The sequence below is a fragment of the Lathyrus oleraceus genome, chromosome 5 (genome assembly GCF_024323335.1).
Source record: "Lathyrus oleraceus cultivar Zhongwan6 chromosome 5, CAAS_Psat_ZW6_1.0, whole genome shotgun sequence".
NCBI classification, from domain to species: Eukaryota; Viridiplantae; Streptophyta; class Magnoliopsida; order Fabales; family Fabaceae; genus Lathyrus; species Lathyrus oleraceus.
Window position 1 is genome coordinate 600,412,747 of NC_066583.1, and position 12,757 is coordinate 600,425,503.

General features: G+C 33.5%; 1 protein-coding gene across 1 annotated transcript; it reads right to left on the reverse strand.

The window, feature by feature from the left end:
- Positions 1 to 8,276: 8,276 nt before the first annotated feature.
- On the reverse strand, positions 8,277 to 10,819 carry LOC127086878 (E3 ubiquitin-protein ligase RMA1H1). The gene is made up of 2 exons (XM_051027696.1): positions 10,651 to 10,819; positions 8,277 to 9,351 (listed from the first exon to the last, which is right to left on the reverse strand). The coding sequence occupies exon 2, from the start codon at positions 9,309 to 9,311 to the stop codon at positions 8,568 to 8,570; it is 744 nt and encodes a 247-aa protein (XP_050883653.1). The 5' UTR covers positions 9,312 to 9,351; positions 10,651 to 10,819; the 3' UTR covers positions 8,277 to 8,567.
- Between the last annotated feature and the right edge of the window lie 1,938 nt (positions 10,820 to 12,757).

A 12,757-nucleotide genomic window follows, 5' to 3' on the forward strand; every position in this document is an offset into this window, starting at 1 on the left:
TGTTAACCCATAATACCCATTAAACGACGATAAACCCCCCCTTACCTGAGTTAATCCGGCAAATCCTTTTCACTTCAAGCTTTTCCTTTCTTCAACCCTTGTTCTCTTGCTCTTCCTCTTTGCCCTTTTTCCACTTTTCAGTCGCTTCTCCCTTTTCACGTGAAAACCCTTTTTCCCAAATGGGACTCTTTATATATATATTCCAACTTATTATTCCAATAATAATAATTCCAAATAATATTCCAATAATAATCCAATTATTTAATTAAATTAATAAATATACTATTAACTTAATTTAAATAATTATCATATTTTATCGGGGTGTTACAAAACATATAACAACAAAAAAACCATAAACTCTCGAACAAGAAGAAAATCATGTGAAACATAAGAATAACATACATGAAAACTAGATAATAAGGAAGAAGAATACCTTTATGTATGAAGAACAAGATTGAGGTTATACTATAGAATAGGAAAGCTAATGACAAAGAATAAGAGAGAAAATGTGTGTTAGGGTTTTGCTATGAGAGATAAGGCTATATTGTCATTAAGCGAGAGTTAATTCACTTATATATGGGTAAATAATTTCACCACTGTGGTATTCAAAAACCGTGATGAAATGTAATGCCTTTCACAACGGTTGACATTACCATATATATATATATATATATATATATATATATATATATATATATATATATATATATATATATATATCATATATATATATATATATATATATATATATATATATATATATATATATATATATATATATATATATATATATATATATATATATATATAAGGACAACACTCATTGTAACGAAAAAGTAGAAAATTATTGCAACTGAGATTCAAATCTTGTCACTCCATGAATGTATAATCACAGTTAATTATTTTGACCATAATGCAATGTATTTTCATAAATTTTTAAAAAAACGCGTCAAAAAATTAGGTATTATCACGATTAACTCTTAGACCGTTGTAATTTAGTGTTATCAAAGATATATTTTGTAGTAGTGATAGTAGACGTCATGTCACCCTATAACATCATCCTGGGCTGACCCGCCATCAATGCACTACGGGCAGTTATTTCTATCCAATACCTAGTCTTGAAATACTTGTTTCTTGATGGGCGAGTCAGGACAGTTAGAGGTGACTATAAAGGTGCTCAAGAGTGTTATCATAGCAGCCTAGCAATGGAAAGGGAAGAGTTATCCCTTGTGGGCACCCCCACCCTGAGGTGCCATATGCAGGAATAGGCTGTTGGGATCCCAAGATTGGCATGGACACCAAGATACTTACGCCCCCAAAGGACTTGAAGGAAATAAGGATAAGCTCATCAGCCCATTAGGTGACAAAGAGAGACACCTCCTTAATCGAAGAAGAAGAGCGCAAGATGGTCGACAAACTCATTATAAATGTCGATTTGTTCGTCTGGGCTCTCTTTGATATGCAAATAATAGACACCAAAGTGGTGTGCCATCACCTCGTCGTCGACCCCATAACCAAGCCAGTGGCGTAGAGGAGAGGAAAGTTGGAAATGAGAATAGAGTCGCCATTGACAAAGAGGTTATCAAGCTATCCTACGTCGGGTTCATCACATAAACAAAATATCCAACCAGGTTGGCCAATATGGTGTTGGTGAGGAGAGCAACGAACAAGTGACACATGTATGTGGATTTCATAGACCTCAACACAGTTTTTCCTAAGCACATATCCCCTCTCGAATATTGATCACTTGATTGATGGATCCTCAGGCTACTACACGTTGAGCTTCATGGACTCCTACTTTGGGTATAACCATATCTGAATGGATCCCATTTATGCTCTCAAGACGACCTACATGTCAATTCATGGAAACTACTAATACAATGTCATGCCCTTCAGCCTTAAGAACAATGGTACCACCTATTAGCGACTCATGAATGTTGTATTTTTCTACCAGATAAGGCAGAACCTGGAGGTCTATATAGACGACATAATTGTAAAAACTGCTAAAGGGCGTAGCCACGCTGGAAATTTGGAGGATGGCCTGTAATTCATCAAAAAATACAACATGCACTTGAATACCACCAAGTGCTCTTTCAAGGTCAAAGCTGGGAAGTTCCTTATTTTGTTGGTTCTAAGTGTTGGCATCAATTTTGGTAAAACAAAGAGTGTTCACAAGATGTTGCATGTGGTGTCTTAGCTTAAGATATCTGTGTACCTGCTGGAGTTTAAATGGAAAACATAATTATGCAGGATTGTTTCAGAATGTCATACACAATGTCATGGCATCTAATATGTATGTACCTGCTGGAATTATAAAAGGAATTATGCAATTATGCAGGATTGTTCCAGGATGTCAGACCCGATGTCATGACATCCTGTACACAGAACATTCAGGGTGAATGTTATGTGTTTGTGATTGCGCATTTAATGGCAATCTATGTATGATTGAAGATCTGATTTGCAGGCGCATTCAATCATTGATTACAACCTGATTTACTTATTTTCCAAGGAGATCTAACCAGCTGTCATGAGAAGATTTAATTGGAAAATAGTTTTAGGGTTTTCAAGATGTCCAAGCCCAGCTGAATGCTTCTATAAATAGGACATGGAAAACCTGATTTGTTACACAACCAATACAGAGCGAAATACTGAGAGAGAGCAAGGGTTTGTGTCTTGTTTAGTCGTGAGACTTGTAAGCCATTCAAGTCATCCATAGATGATTGAATTGGTCTGATTTGTGGGTTATAATTTGTCACTCTAAGCTTGTAAGCAAGAGCGTGTGTCTACTTGATCAAAGTTGTTAAGCAAGATCAAGTGTGTGTCTACTTGATCAAAGTTGTTAAGCAAGATCAAGTGTGTGTCTACTTGATTGAAACTGTGAAGTAAAATCAAGTGTGTTTTATTGAAAATTGTTTTCTTTTCACAAGGAATTGTTGTTTAAAATCACAGGTGTGATTGAAGGGAAGTGAGTGGGTTCTCATATCTAAGAGTGCTTATGTAGAAATTGCACGGGTAGAGATTAGGTGAGAAAGACGGTAACTTGTTGAAGTGTACGGAGAGTCTTTGAACTGATTCTATTTAGTGAATTTCCTTCTTGGCTTGGTAGCCCCCAGAAGTAGGTGAGTTGGACCGAACTGAGTTAACAATTGCTTATGTCTCTTGCATTATTATTCTTTATCTTTATCCTGTTTGCATAACTCAGATATTAGTGTCGTGACATTACCTTCAACATCTCATATATGATACCAGAATTTCAATTGGTATCAGAGCAGGCATCCTGCTCTGGTTCTGGGTGAGATCTAGGGACAATACTTTCTGGTACTATGGAGAGAGATGGAGGATTTGTTCACAGGCCACCAATTTTGGATGGATCTAACTATGACTATTGGAAACCTCGAATGGTAGCTTTCCTAAAATCTCTTGATAACAAGGCTTGGAAGGCTGTGTTAACAGGCTAGGTACATCCTGTAATTACTAAAGAAGGAGAAGCCACAACTGATAAGAAACCTGAAGAACAATGGTCCAAGGAGGAGGATGATCTAGCCCTTGGAAATTATAAAGCATTGAATGCAATATTCAATGGAGTAGACAATAATATTTTCAGGTTGGTAAACAACTGTGAAGTGGCTAAAGATGCTTGGGACATTCTCAAGACCACTCATGAAGGCACCTCTAGAGTAAAGATGTCTAGACTACAGCTGCTCACCTCCAAGCTGCAAGAATTAGATGGACAACTTCTACCTAGAACCTGAAACGTTGTCCATCTTAAATATTATTACACATAAATTATTTGTTATTTTTAGGGGGAAGATTTCCTGCCTAGGTATGAATCTTTGAATGTTTAGGAACAAAGGGGAAAAATGGTATTATGTGTACTAGACTTCCATGCGAGGATCATTGTCGCCTTAAAAGGTTATTTGAATATGTTGGACTTTCATTGGAAGATCTTTTCCGCCTATTAAGGCAATACACAAATGTTGGACTTCCACAAGAAGATCATTTCCACCTATTAAGGAAATACGTGAATGTTATACTTCCACGGGAATATCCATCCCGCCTCCAAAGGAAGTACGTATATGTTTGACTTACAAAGGAAGATCATTGTCTCCTCTTAAGCCAATACACGAATGATGGACTTCCACAGGAAGATCCTTGTAACCTCTAAAGGAAATACATTAATGATGGACTTCCATAGAAATATCCTTTCCGCCTCTAAAGGAAATATATGAATGTTCTACTTCTATAGGAAGATCCTTGTCACCCTTAAGGGCAATATAATCGCACAATCGAGCAAGGCATTCCCATTCAAAGTCTCACCCAAGGGACGCGACTGACATCTAGCCCAAGAGACTTAACTTAAAGTCTTATCTGAGGTATTGATAGAAGTCTCGTCCGAGAGGTCTAACGCCTCATTTGAGGGACTTGTAGTTTTGACAGTCAGACTCAGTATGTAATATCGCCTGAGAGACTAAGAGTCCCATCAAACAAGCTAATCCAAACTCCCCGCCTGAAGTACTTAAAATTTTCTCGGGCGGGGTCCAACATAAAATCTTGCCCAAGGGATGCGATTGAAGTCTAGCCCAAGAGACTTAACTTAAAATCTTGTTTAAAGGCTTGATATAAGTCTTGTCCGAGGGACACAACTAAATTATAGCCCAAGAGACTTAACTTAAATTCTTTTCTAAGGGCTTGATAGAAGTCCCGCCTGAGAGGTCTAACACATTGTCTGAGGTACTTGTAATCTTGTCAGTCAGGCTCAATATGTAATCTCACCTGAAGAGTCCCATTGAACAGGCTTATCCAAACTCCCGACCGGAAGGACTTGTAATTTCCTCGGGCGGGATCCAACATAAAGTCTCGCCTAAGGTACGCGACTGAAGTATATCCCATGAGGCTTAACTTAAAGTCTTGTCTGAGACTTTGATAGAAGTCCCGCCTGAGAGGTCTAAAGCCTCGCCTGAGGGACTTGTAATCTCTTCAGTCAGGCTTAACATGTAATTTCTCCTGAGGGACTAAGAGTCCCATCGAACAGGCTTATCTAAACTCCCCGCCTGAAAGTTTCCTCGGGCGGGATCCAACATAAAGTCTCGCCCAAGGGACGCGACTGAAGTCTAGCCCAAGTGATTTAACTTAAAGACTTGTCTGAGGGTCTGGTAGAAGTCTCTCCTGAGAGGTCTAACGCCTCTCCTGAGGGACTTGCATTCTTGCCAATCAAGCTCAATATGTAATCTCGCCTAAGGCACTAAGAGTCTCATGAATCAGGCTTATCCAAACTCCTTTCCTAAAGGACTTGACATTTCCTCGGGAAGGATCCAACATAAAGTCTCTCCCAAGGGATGTGGTTGAAGTCTAATCCTAAAGACTTAACTTAAATCGTGTATGAGTGCTTGATATAAGTCTCGCCTGTAAGGTCTATCATCTCGCTTGGGGAACTTATAGTCTCGTTAATCAGGCTCAGCATGTAATCTCGCTTGAGGGACTAAGACTCCCATCGGATAAGCTTATCCAAACTCCTCGCCTGAAGGATTTGAAGTTTCCTAGAGCGGGATCCAGTATAAAAGTCTCTCCCAAGAGACGCGAATGAAGTATAACCCAAGAGACTTAACTTAAAGTCTTGTTTGCTGACTTTTTAGAAGTCTTGCTCAAGAGGTCTAACACCTCGCTTGAAGGACTTGTAGTCTCGTTACTCAGGCTCAACATATAATCTTACATGTGAGACTAAGAGTCCATTCGGAAAGCTTATCCAAAATCTCCTCCTAAAGGACTTGAAGTTTCTTTGGGCGAGATCCAACATAAAGTCTTGCCCAAGGGATGCGGCTGAAGTCTAGGAAAAGAGACTTAATTGAAAGTCTTGTCTGAGGGCTTGATAGAAGTCCCGCCCAAGAGGAATAATTCCTCACTTAAGGGAATTGTAGTCTCATCAATCTTGATCAGTGTATAACTTCGACTCAGGAGATTCAGGGACTCGTGGTGTCCCAAGGCTCTGTAGCTTAAAGCACTTCGCCCTTTGTTGAAGCTCTCGGACTTGAAGGACTGTGTAGTGTTATATTTGTGAAGGACCTAATAAAGGCGGAAGAGTTGTGATCTTCAGTAGGGGTGACACATATACGTCGCCCACCATCATGAACATTCTCTCCCTAAGAGCCTCATACTCTCCCTATTGAGGTAAATGAGGGAAAATATGTCTCTTGGGTGAAGGAAAGTTATAGTCAATTGGATGACCCGCATCTTCTTAGAAAATAGGGACTCAATGGTTCCCCATTTACTGAGTGGACGGTTATTAGTTCCTAGAAAACCCTAGGCCCAAAGGCTTATATAAATACCTCTTCTCTAACAGGAGAGAAGACAAATCATCATACTATCAACATAACATTGAAACACACAGAGTCTCTCACCTCATTTGAGATAACTCTCTCTCACCACTGTAAAAATCACCAAATAGGGTCTCTCACCACTGTGATTATGCCCTAATCACCCTTAACTCCTATGACCTCTGAGTATCCTCTACTTGCGTAGATATACCACACACTCTTGTACTTTTTTAACGATAACATACATTTTATGTATTTTTACCAAATTTTTAATAAAATAATACCTATTTTCTTTTATTTTTTACCGCATTTTTCAAAATATCCTGTGAAAAAGAAAACTTTTTCTTTTTCAATTTTACATGTTTTATTGTTTTTTTTTATTATTAGCATTTTAAAAGTAACTTTTATGAATAAAAAAACGGTAAAAGTGTGTTCGGATAAGATAATTAGAAAATTTTAAAAAAAAATTAAAATTAAAATTTTAAGCAATTTTCTTTGTTAAATTTTTGGAGTCATTTTTATAAAATTAAAAAAATTTAGGACAAATTTAAATTTTAAAAAATAGAGACTAAATTACAATTCTTGAAAATTAGAGGTCCAGTTTGTAAAATTTGAACATTAATAATGACCAATATGCAAATTTTTCAAAAAATTTAGGTGTCCATTTTAAAATTTCGGAAAATATGACTATCAACTTGTAAAATTTGAAATAACAATATTAATCAATTTGACATTCAAATGTTATAGAGTACGAGAAGAATTTCAAATTCTTTAATTTTAAATAAAATTACATTAGAGGTGTTTTAGTTTATTTTTTTTATAATAGGTTGATTCTTTAAGTTTTTTTTTACACTTAGTCTTTTAAGATGATTTCTACATCATTTTTCTCACATTTTAAATATTTAAAAATGTGTGATTATTGTAGTTTTGATTGCACTTCATCATTTTGATACCACTCAATAATTGCATTCACAATTAACACATTGATTCTGTTAAAAAAAAGATAATGATGCATATATTTGATAATTTAAAAGACCATATTATTCTTTAAAAAAATTAAATGACCAATACATTATAAAAAAACAACTTAAAGAATTTCTTGTATAATTTTTCCTTAATTTTAATAATCATTAAATTTAACTTGAATAAAATATTTCACATATTTCCATCATTTTAACTATTATTCATATTTTTTATCCAAATCATTTTAAATTTCTTCAAAATATTAGATTTAATGTCTCATTCAAACAATCTCTAAACAAATTCGAAGAATTAGCAAAAGTAAACTATAAAAGAAGTAGCGTTAGTATTATGATATGAAGTAGGAGTGGCACGTTTAAGATGTGGGGTGCTTGTTTAAGATGTGGGGTGCTTGGTAGATTTCGCAATAATGAGTAATCTGATCACTATGGGCAAACCGACCAATATTGGTTGAATTTCATAATCAGAAGTGGGCCTTAGAAGTTTGAAAATGAAAGCAGCAAATAAGCTGTAAATCAAAATTCAGCAAATATAGGCATGCACCATTCATGTGCTTGTACAGATTGTAATCCTACAATCCACACTTTGTTTTCCTTAGTGTTTTCCTTATAAACCAGAGTTTGAAAATGATGTTTTAACAACCTGTACCCACATTTGAACAAAAGAAATTGTTGTTAGAAGAGTTGTGTTATTTAAACATAACATTAAGTTTACTATATGTCATATCTCTATACATTTCACTTTTTTTAATCTTATGCGACTTAGTATGCAGATTACAAAAATAAACAGATTAATCTCTCAATTGCATGAGTTTATTTATTTCTGTTCTTAAGAACTTAGCAGCAAAAGACACACATACTAAATACTAAAGAATGAAAAATTACAGTTTCAAACCCGCACCCGAGATCGAACCAGCTTGTGAATTGGCCGGTTCCCGGATCAAATTTTACTAGCAAGAGTTTATAATAAGCTGGAAGTTAAATATGAATTACAATTGCAAACTAATGCAAACATTTATTGTTTTGAACTTCTGGAAATATAATACAGTTTAGTTTATAACAAGCTGAAAGCCAGAATAAAACAGATGCAGACATATCCAAACATCCATTTAAATACCTTAAAGAGAGCAGGTAACTATACCCATAACCTATCTCAGCAGGCACCAAATATGCAACTTCTCTGATACATATGATACATCTAACTAAATCAGCATACCGCTTATATTTTATACAGGGTTGTATAATTGTATTGCACACACAAAATACGGAACTGCAGTCAAAATAAGAGAAGAAACAAAACTGTGCAACAAAGGAGGAAGAAACAGATTCTACCAAGTGACTTATCAGCTCGCCTCAAATGTCTTCTGATCCTAGGATTACTGATCCCCGAAAGATTGTATGAATTCGGATATGTATAAACGTCTGTCACTTGGTTTCCAAAGATCCTTGCGTATATCATCTCACCAAAGACACCATAACTTGTATCCAATGGATTGATCAGTGAACCACCTGTGTTGAGCATTGGTGAAGTGTTCCGATGAGTATGATTATGATAATGAGGATGATAAACTTGAGAAGTGTGTTGTGAAACAGTTCCAGCATCAAGTGATCTTGGCAAGTTAGTCATCCAAGAAGGACTGGGCGGTCTCGGTGGTATGACACTCCTTAGTTGCTGAGCATTGCCTTTGGAAGGCGATGGGGTTTGGCCGCGGCCGTAAAGCGGAACAAGTGATGATTTTGAAATTTCTGTTTTGCATACTGGACATTGCGGCTTTTCCTTCTGGTTCTCTTGAGCTTGGCCATGGAAATTAAGCCATTTGTAAATGCAGGGCCAGCAGTAGAGATGGCCACAAAGAGTGACCACTGGATCTTGCACACACTCCAGACATATGTTGCAGTCAAAGCCACTTGAACCTGAAATTGCGTCAGCACCGGAACATTTCCACATTTCCTGAGATGATTTACCTTCCAAGGAATCAATTTGGTTCACACCCTCAGCAAAATACTGATTTAAGGCCATGTTCTTTTGTCTTACAAAGCTATTAGACTAGTACCTGAATCTGAAAAGAAAAAGTATAAATGCAAAAACTAAAAGTCACTACTAACAGACAATTCATCCTCCATTGTTGAAGTTTCTTTAATAAACAAAATCAATCTTAAAATCAACAAAGAAGAAGTTTCTTGAAACTACAAAATTCTATCCAGATCAAGAAACTCATGTTATCGTATAAATCTTAAACACCATCACAAGACAATTTAAGTGATTCAGAGAAACTAGAACTCTGGAACCTTCTATCACTTCACTTGAAGTGATTAAGACAGCACAACAAATTTTGGTAGGTAAGATGTATGTGAACAGAATCAGCCCACCTAACAAATTTTCTAGTTGTTTAAACATGAAGAGTATGTGCTTCATTTTCTAAACATGAAGAGTATGTGCTTCATTTTCTTCAAAATAAACAAATATTTTCACCTCTAAAATATAAGGTCCACCCAACATAAAAAATCTAAAAAAACACAGTTTGGATTTCTTTAAAAAACATTAAAACTAAAGACTTAAGCTAATCTGACATTTGAATAGAACACCATTAATTCCACATTCACATGTCCTGTTCCTACCTATCAAACAGTTATTAAACTAAAAATAATCACAAAACTATATATTTAAGTAGGAAGCTAACAAAAGTAGATATATCATAAACCCAATTCCATAATATTATAACAACACCTAATAATAGTTAAATTAACCTAAACTAGAAATGAGAAAATCATGAGGGACACAAAAGGGGTTCTTATTCTTATAATAATTGAGACAAAAAAAAAGTCACAATCACACCAACTATCAGATAAGATAAGCTCAAATGAACAGTATCAGCCATTTTGTCAAATATACTCATCATTCTGAAAAGGTAAAAAAAAAAAAAAAAACAGTTTCAAAATAATTATACTATTGACTATATAACATAAATAAAAAAAACTCTTAGATCACAGGGGAGAGAAGACAATATTGAGCATGGTGGCCTATGCTGAAAATCAGCTGAAACAATTAAGCACCGAATTCAAAGGAACAAAAAGAATAGCAGAAATTTTCAAAATTAATAAAATGAAATTTTACGTAGAGTAAAAATCAGTAAAAGTGTAACTAAGAAAAAAGTGAAATTGACATAGGAAAGTGAATAGTGAACAGTTTTAGGTTAAAATTAGGACATAAAGCTCGAAAAACGAGGCATGATTGAAAGAATCTGGAATGAAATAAGAGGATCGAAGGCTTTGTAGCATAAAGTAGAGTGTATAAATCGAATTAACAGAGAAATGATAATGGTAGCAAGAGAGAGAGAGAGGGGTATTTTGGTACTTACAGTGATGGCGATGAGAAGGAAGAAGAATGAAAATCGAAATCGAAATCGAAATGAATGAAAGGAGGAAGAAGAAGATGAAGAAGATATTTTGGAGTGTTGTTTCCAACGAGTTTCTACTGATACGGATTTTATCAATTTTGATGGATTTTGTAACTGTGGGCAAAACAATCTTTATGCTTTTATATATATTTTATATTATTATTATTTTGTTTGATTTGTTTTTATGGTGACAGTTGTTTTGTTGAATATTTTTCTTTAAAATGATTCAAATAAAATAGACTATTTGATTATATGATAAAATATACTATAAAATTGTGATTATAATGTAAACTTGGAAATATGTTTCTATAAAATTGTTATCATGGTCAAAAAGTTTATTTGTTTTAGTAAAATAAAAGGAATTTATCTATTCATGGAAGTGTAGATGAATATGTCGATTGTACATATATTCTTTTTCAATACAATTGTAATAAAATATATGTCATTGATGATTTTCCATGTATATTTTTCTTTTTTATAAAATATATTTAATTTTTAAAGACTATTAAAATTTTAAAATTATTATCAATTAATTATAATTATATTTATATTTTCCTATTAATTACTCTCTCCGTTTTTTTAAGTGTCATTTCTTTTTACTTTATATATATATATATATATATATATATATATATATATATATATATATATATATATATATATATATATATATATATATATATAAATAAATTAATCATTGTTATCTTTTAAATAATAATTTTTTTATCTATAATATTCTTAATTATTTATCATATTTATTTTATTTGATTCTTTCTTTATAATAATTATTTATGAATAATTTTGACAAAAGTATTATTTTTAACAGACAATTAAAAAATAATATTTATAAAGGAGGGAGGAAGTTTATTTAATATGAATATTTATGTGTAGAGAGATAAGCATACCCAATTCTATATTATTTAGTTTTAAAAAATAAAAAACTAACAATTATATCTAGAACTTTCCATGATTCATTTTTCCCTTTGTTATTTTTTTTTTCTTTCAGATAAAAGGTTAATACAACTAGATGATAAACAAAACAATGGGTACCAACCAATACATATAAAGGGAGTGGTCCTGAAGCTGATCAGCAACCTGATTTGGTTGCCAATCTTTTTGGTTAAAGTAATGCTTTTAAATTTTTTGTTTTGAAAATGATAAATTTATTTAAATAGAATATAAGATATTTATTAATAAATATTTTTAAATAAGAGATTAATTAATATTCATTGTCAGTGCAAAAAGATTTACACTGTCGATCCATCACCATCACCCATTTATATTACTTTATAGATTTTTTAAATAAATGTCAAATTTATTTAAATATACAACGTATAGGATTAACTGACGGTGTAAAATTCTTTTACGCTGTCAGTGTATTTCAATTAAATCATTTAAATAATATTCTCTGATCTTAAAAAAACATATATTTTTTAGATTCATTAGGTATAATGCATCAAGAGTAAATATAGATCATATACATTATTTTTTAAAATAAATCTAATAATTTTTTTCTTATAAGTTATAATAAAAGTTGTAGAGGATGGAAAAATATTCCAAAAGAGTTTATTGACATAAATTTATCACACTTGAGCTAGGAGTTTCGAAGAAGGAACGTCACCATGTTAGGTCAAATTGAAAATCTATCTTCATGTCAAGTTTCATGTTCAAATCAAAGTTAAACCTCAAGATCTTGCTTTGCAGCCTATGATGCTTCTAAATCTCATTACAATGAGTGTTTTACACAAACCATTGATTCATTACACGAGGGCTTTGACCATTATCCAAACAACATACCATTCATGGATCATTTTGCCATAAAGTTTCATTGTCATTTCCATAAAGATCATTTTTCTCAACCATTTTTGTTTGGAGCTTTGTAAATAGATCTTGTTTTGATCTTACTCTATCTAAACACTAAAATCAAAATCACTTTTGTACTTTTCATCATTTTTTTAGATTTGATCCAAAGTCCATCAAACAATATCAATAACCACTGTACCAAATCTGAATTCATTCACTATAAAAGAAGGTATCATTGCAATGATCTAACACACACAGAAATATT

Bases quoted from the DNA above. Each gene is read 5' to 3' on its own strand.
- LOC127086878 (XM_051027696.1), bottom strand. From the start codon at position 9,311: ATGGCCTTAAATCAGTATTTTGCTGAGGGTGTGAACCAAATTGATTCC.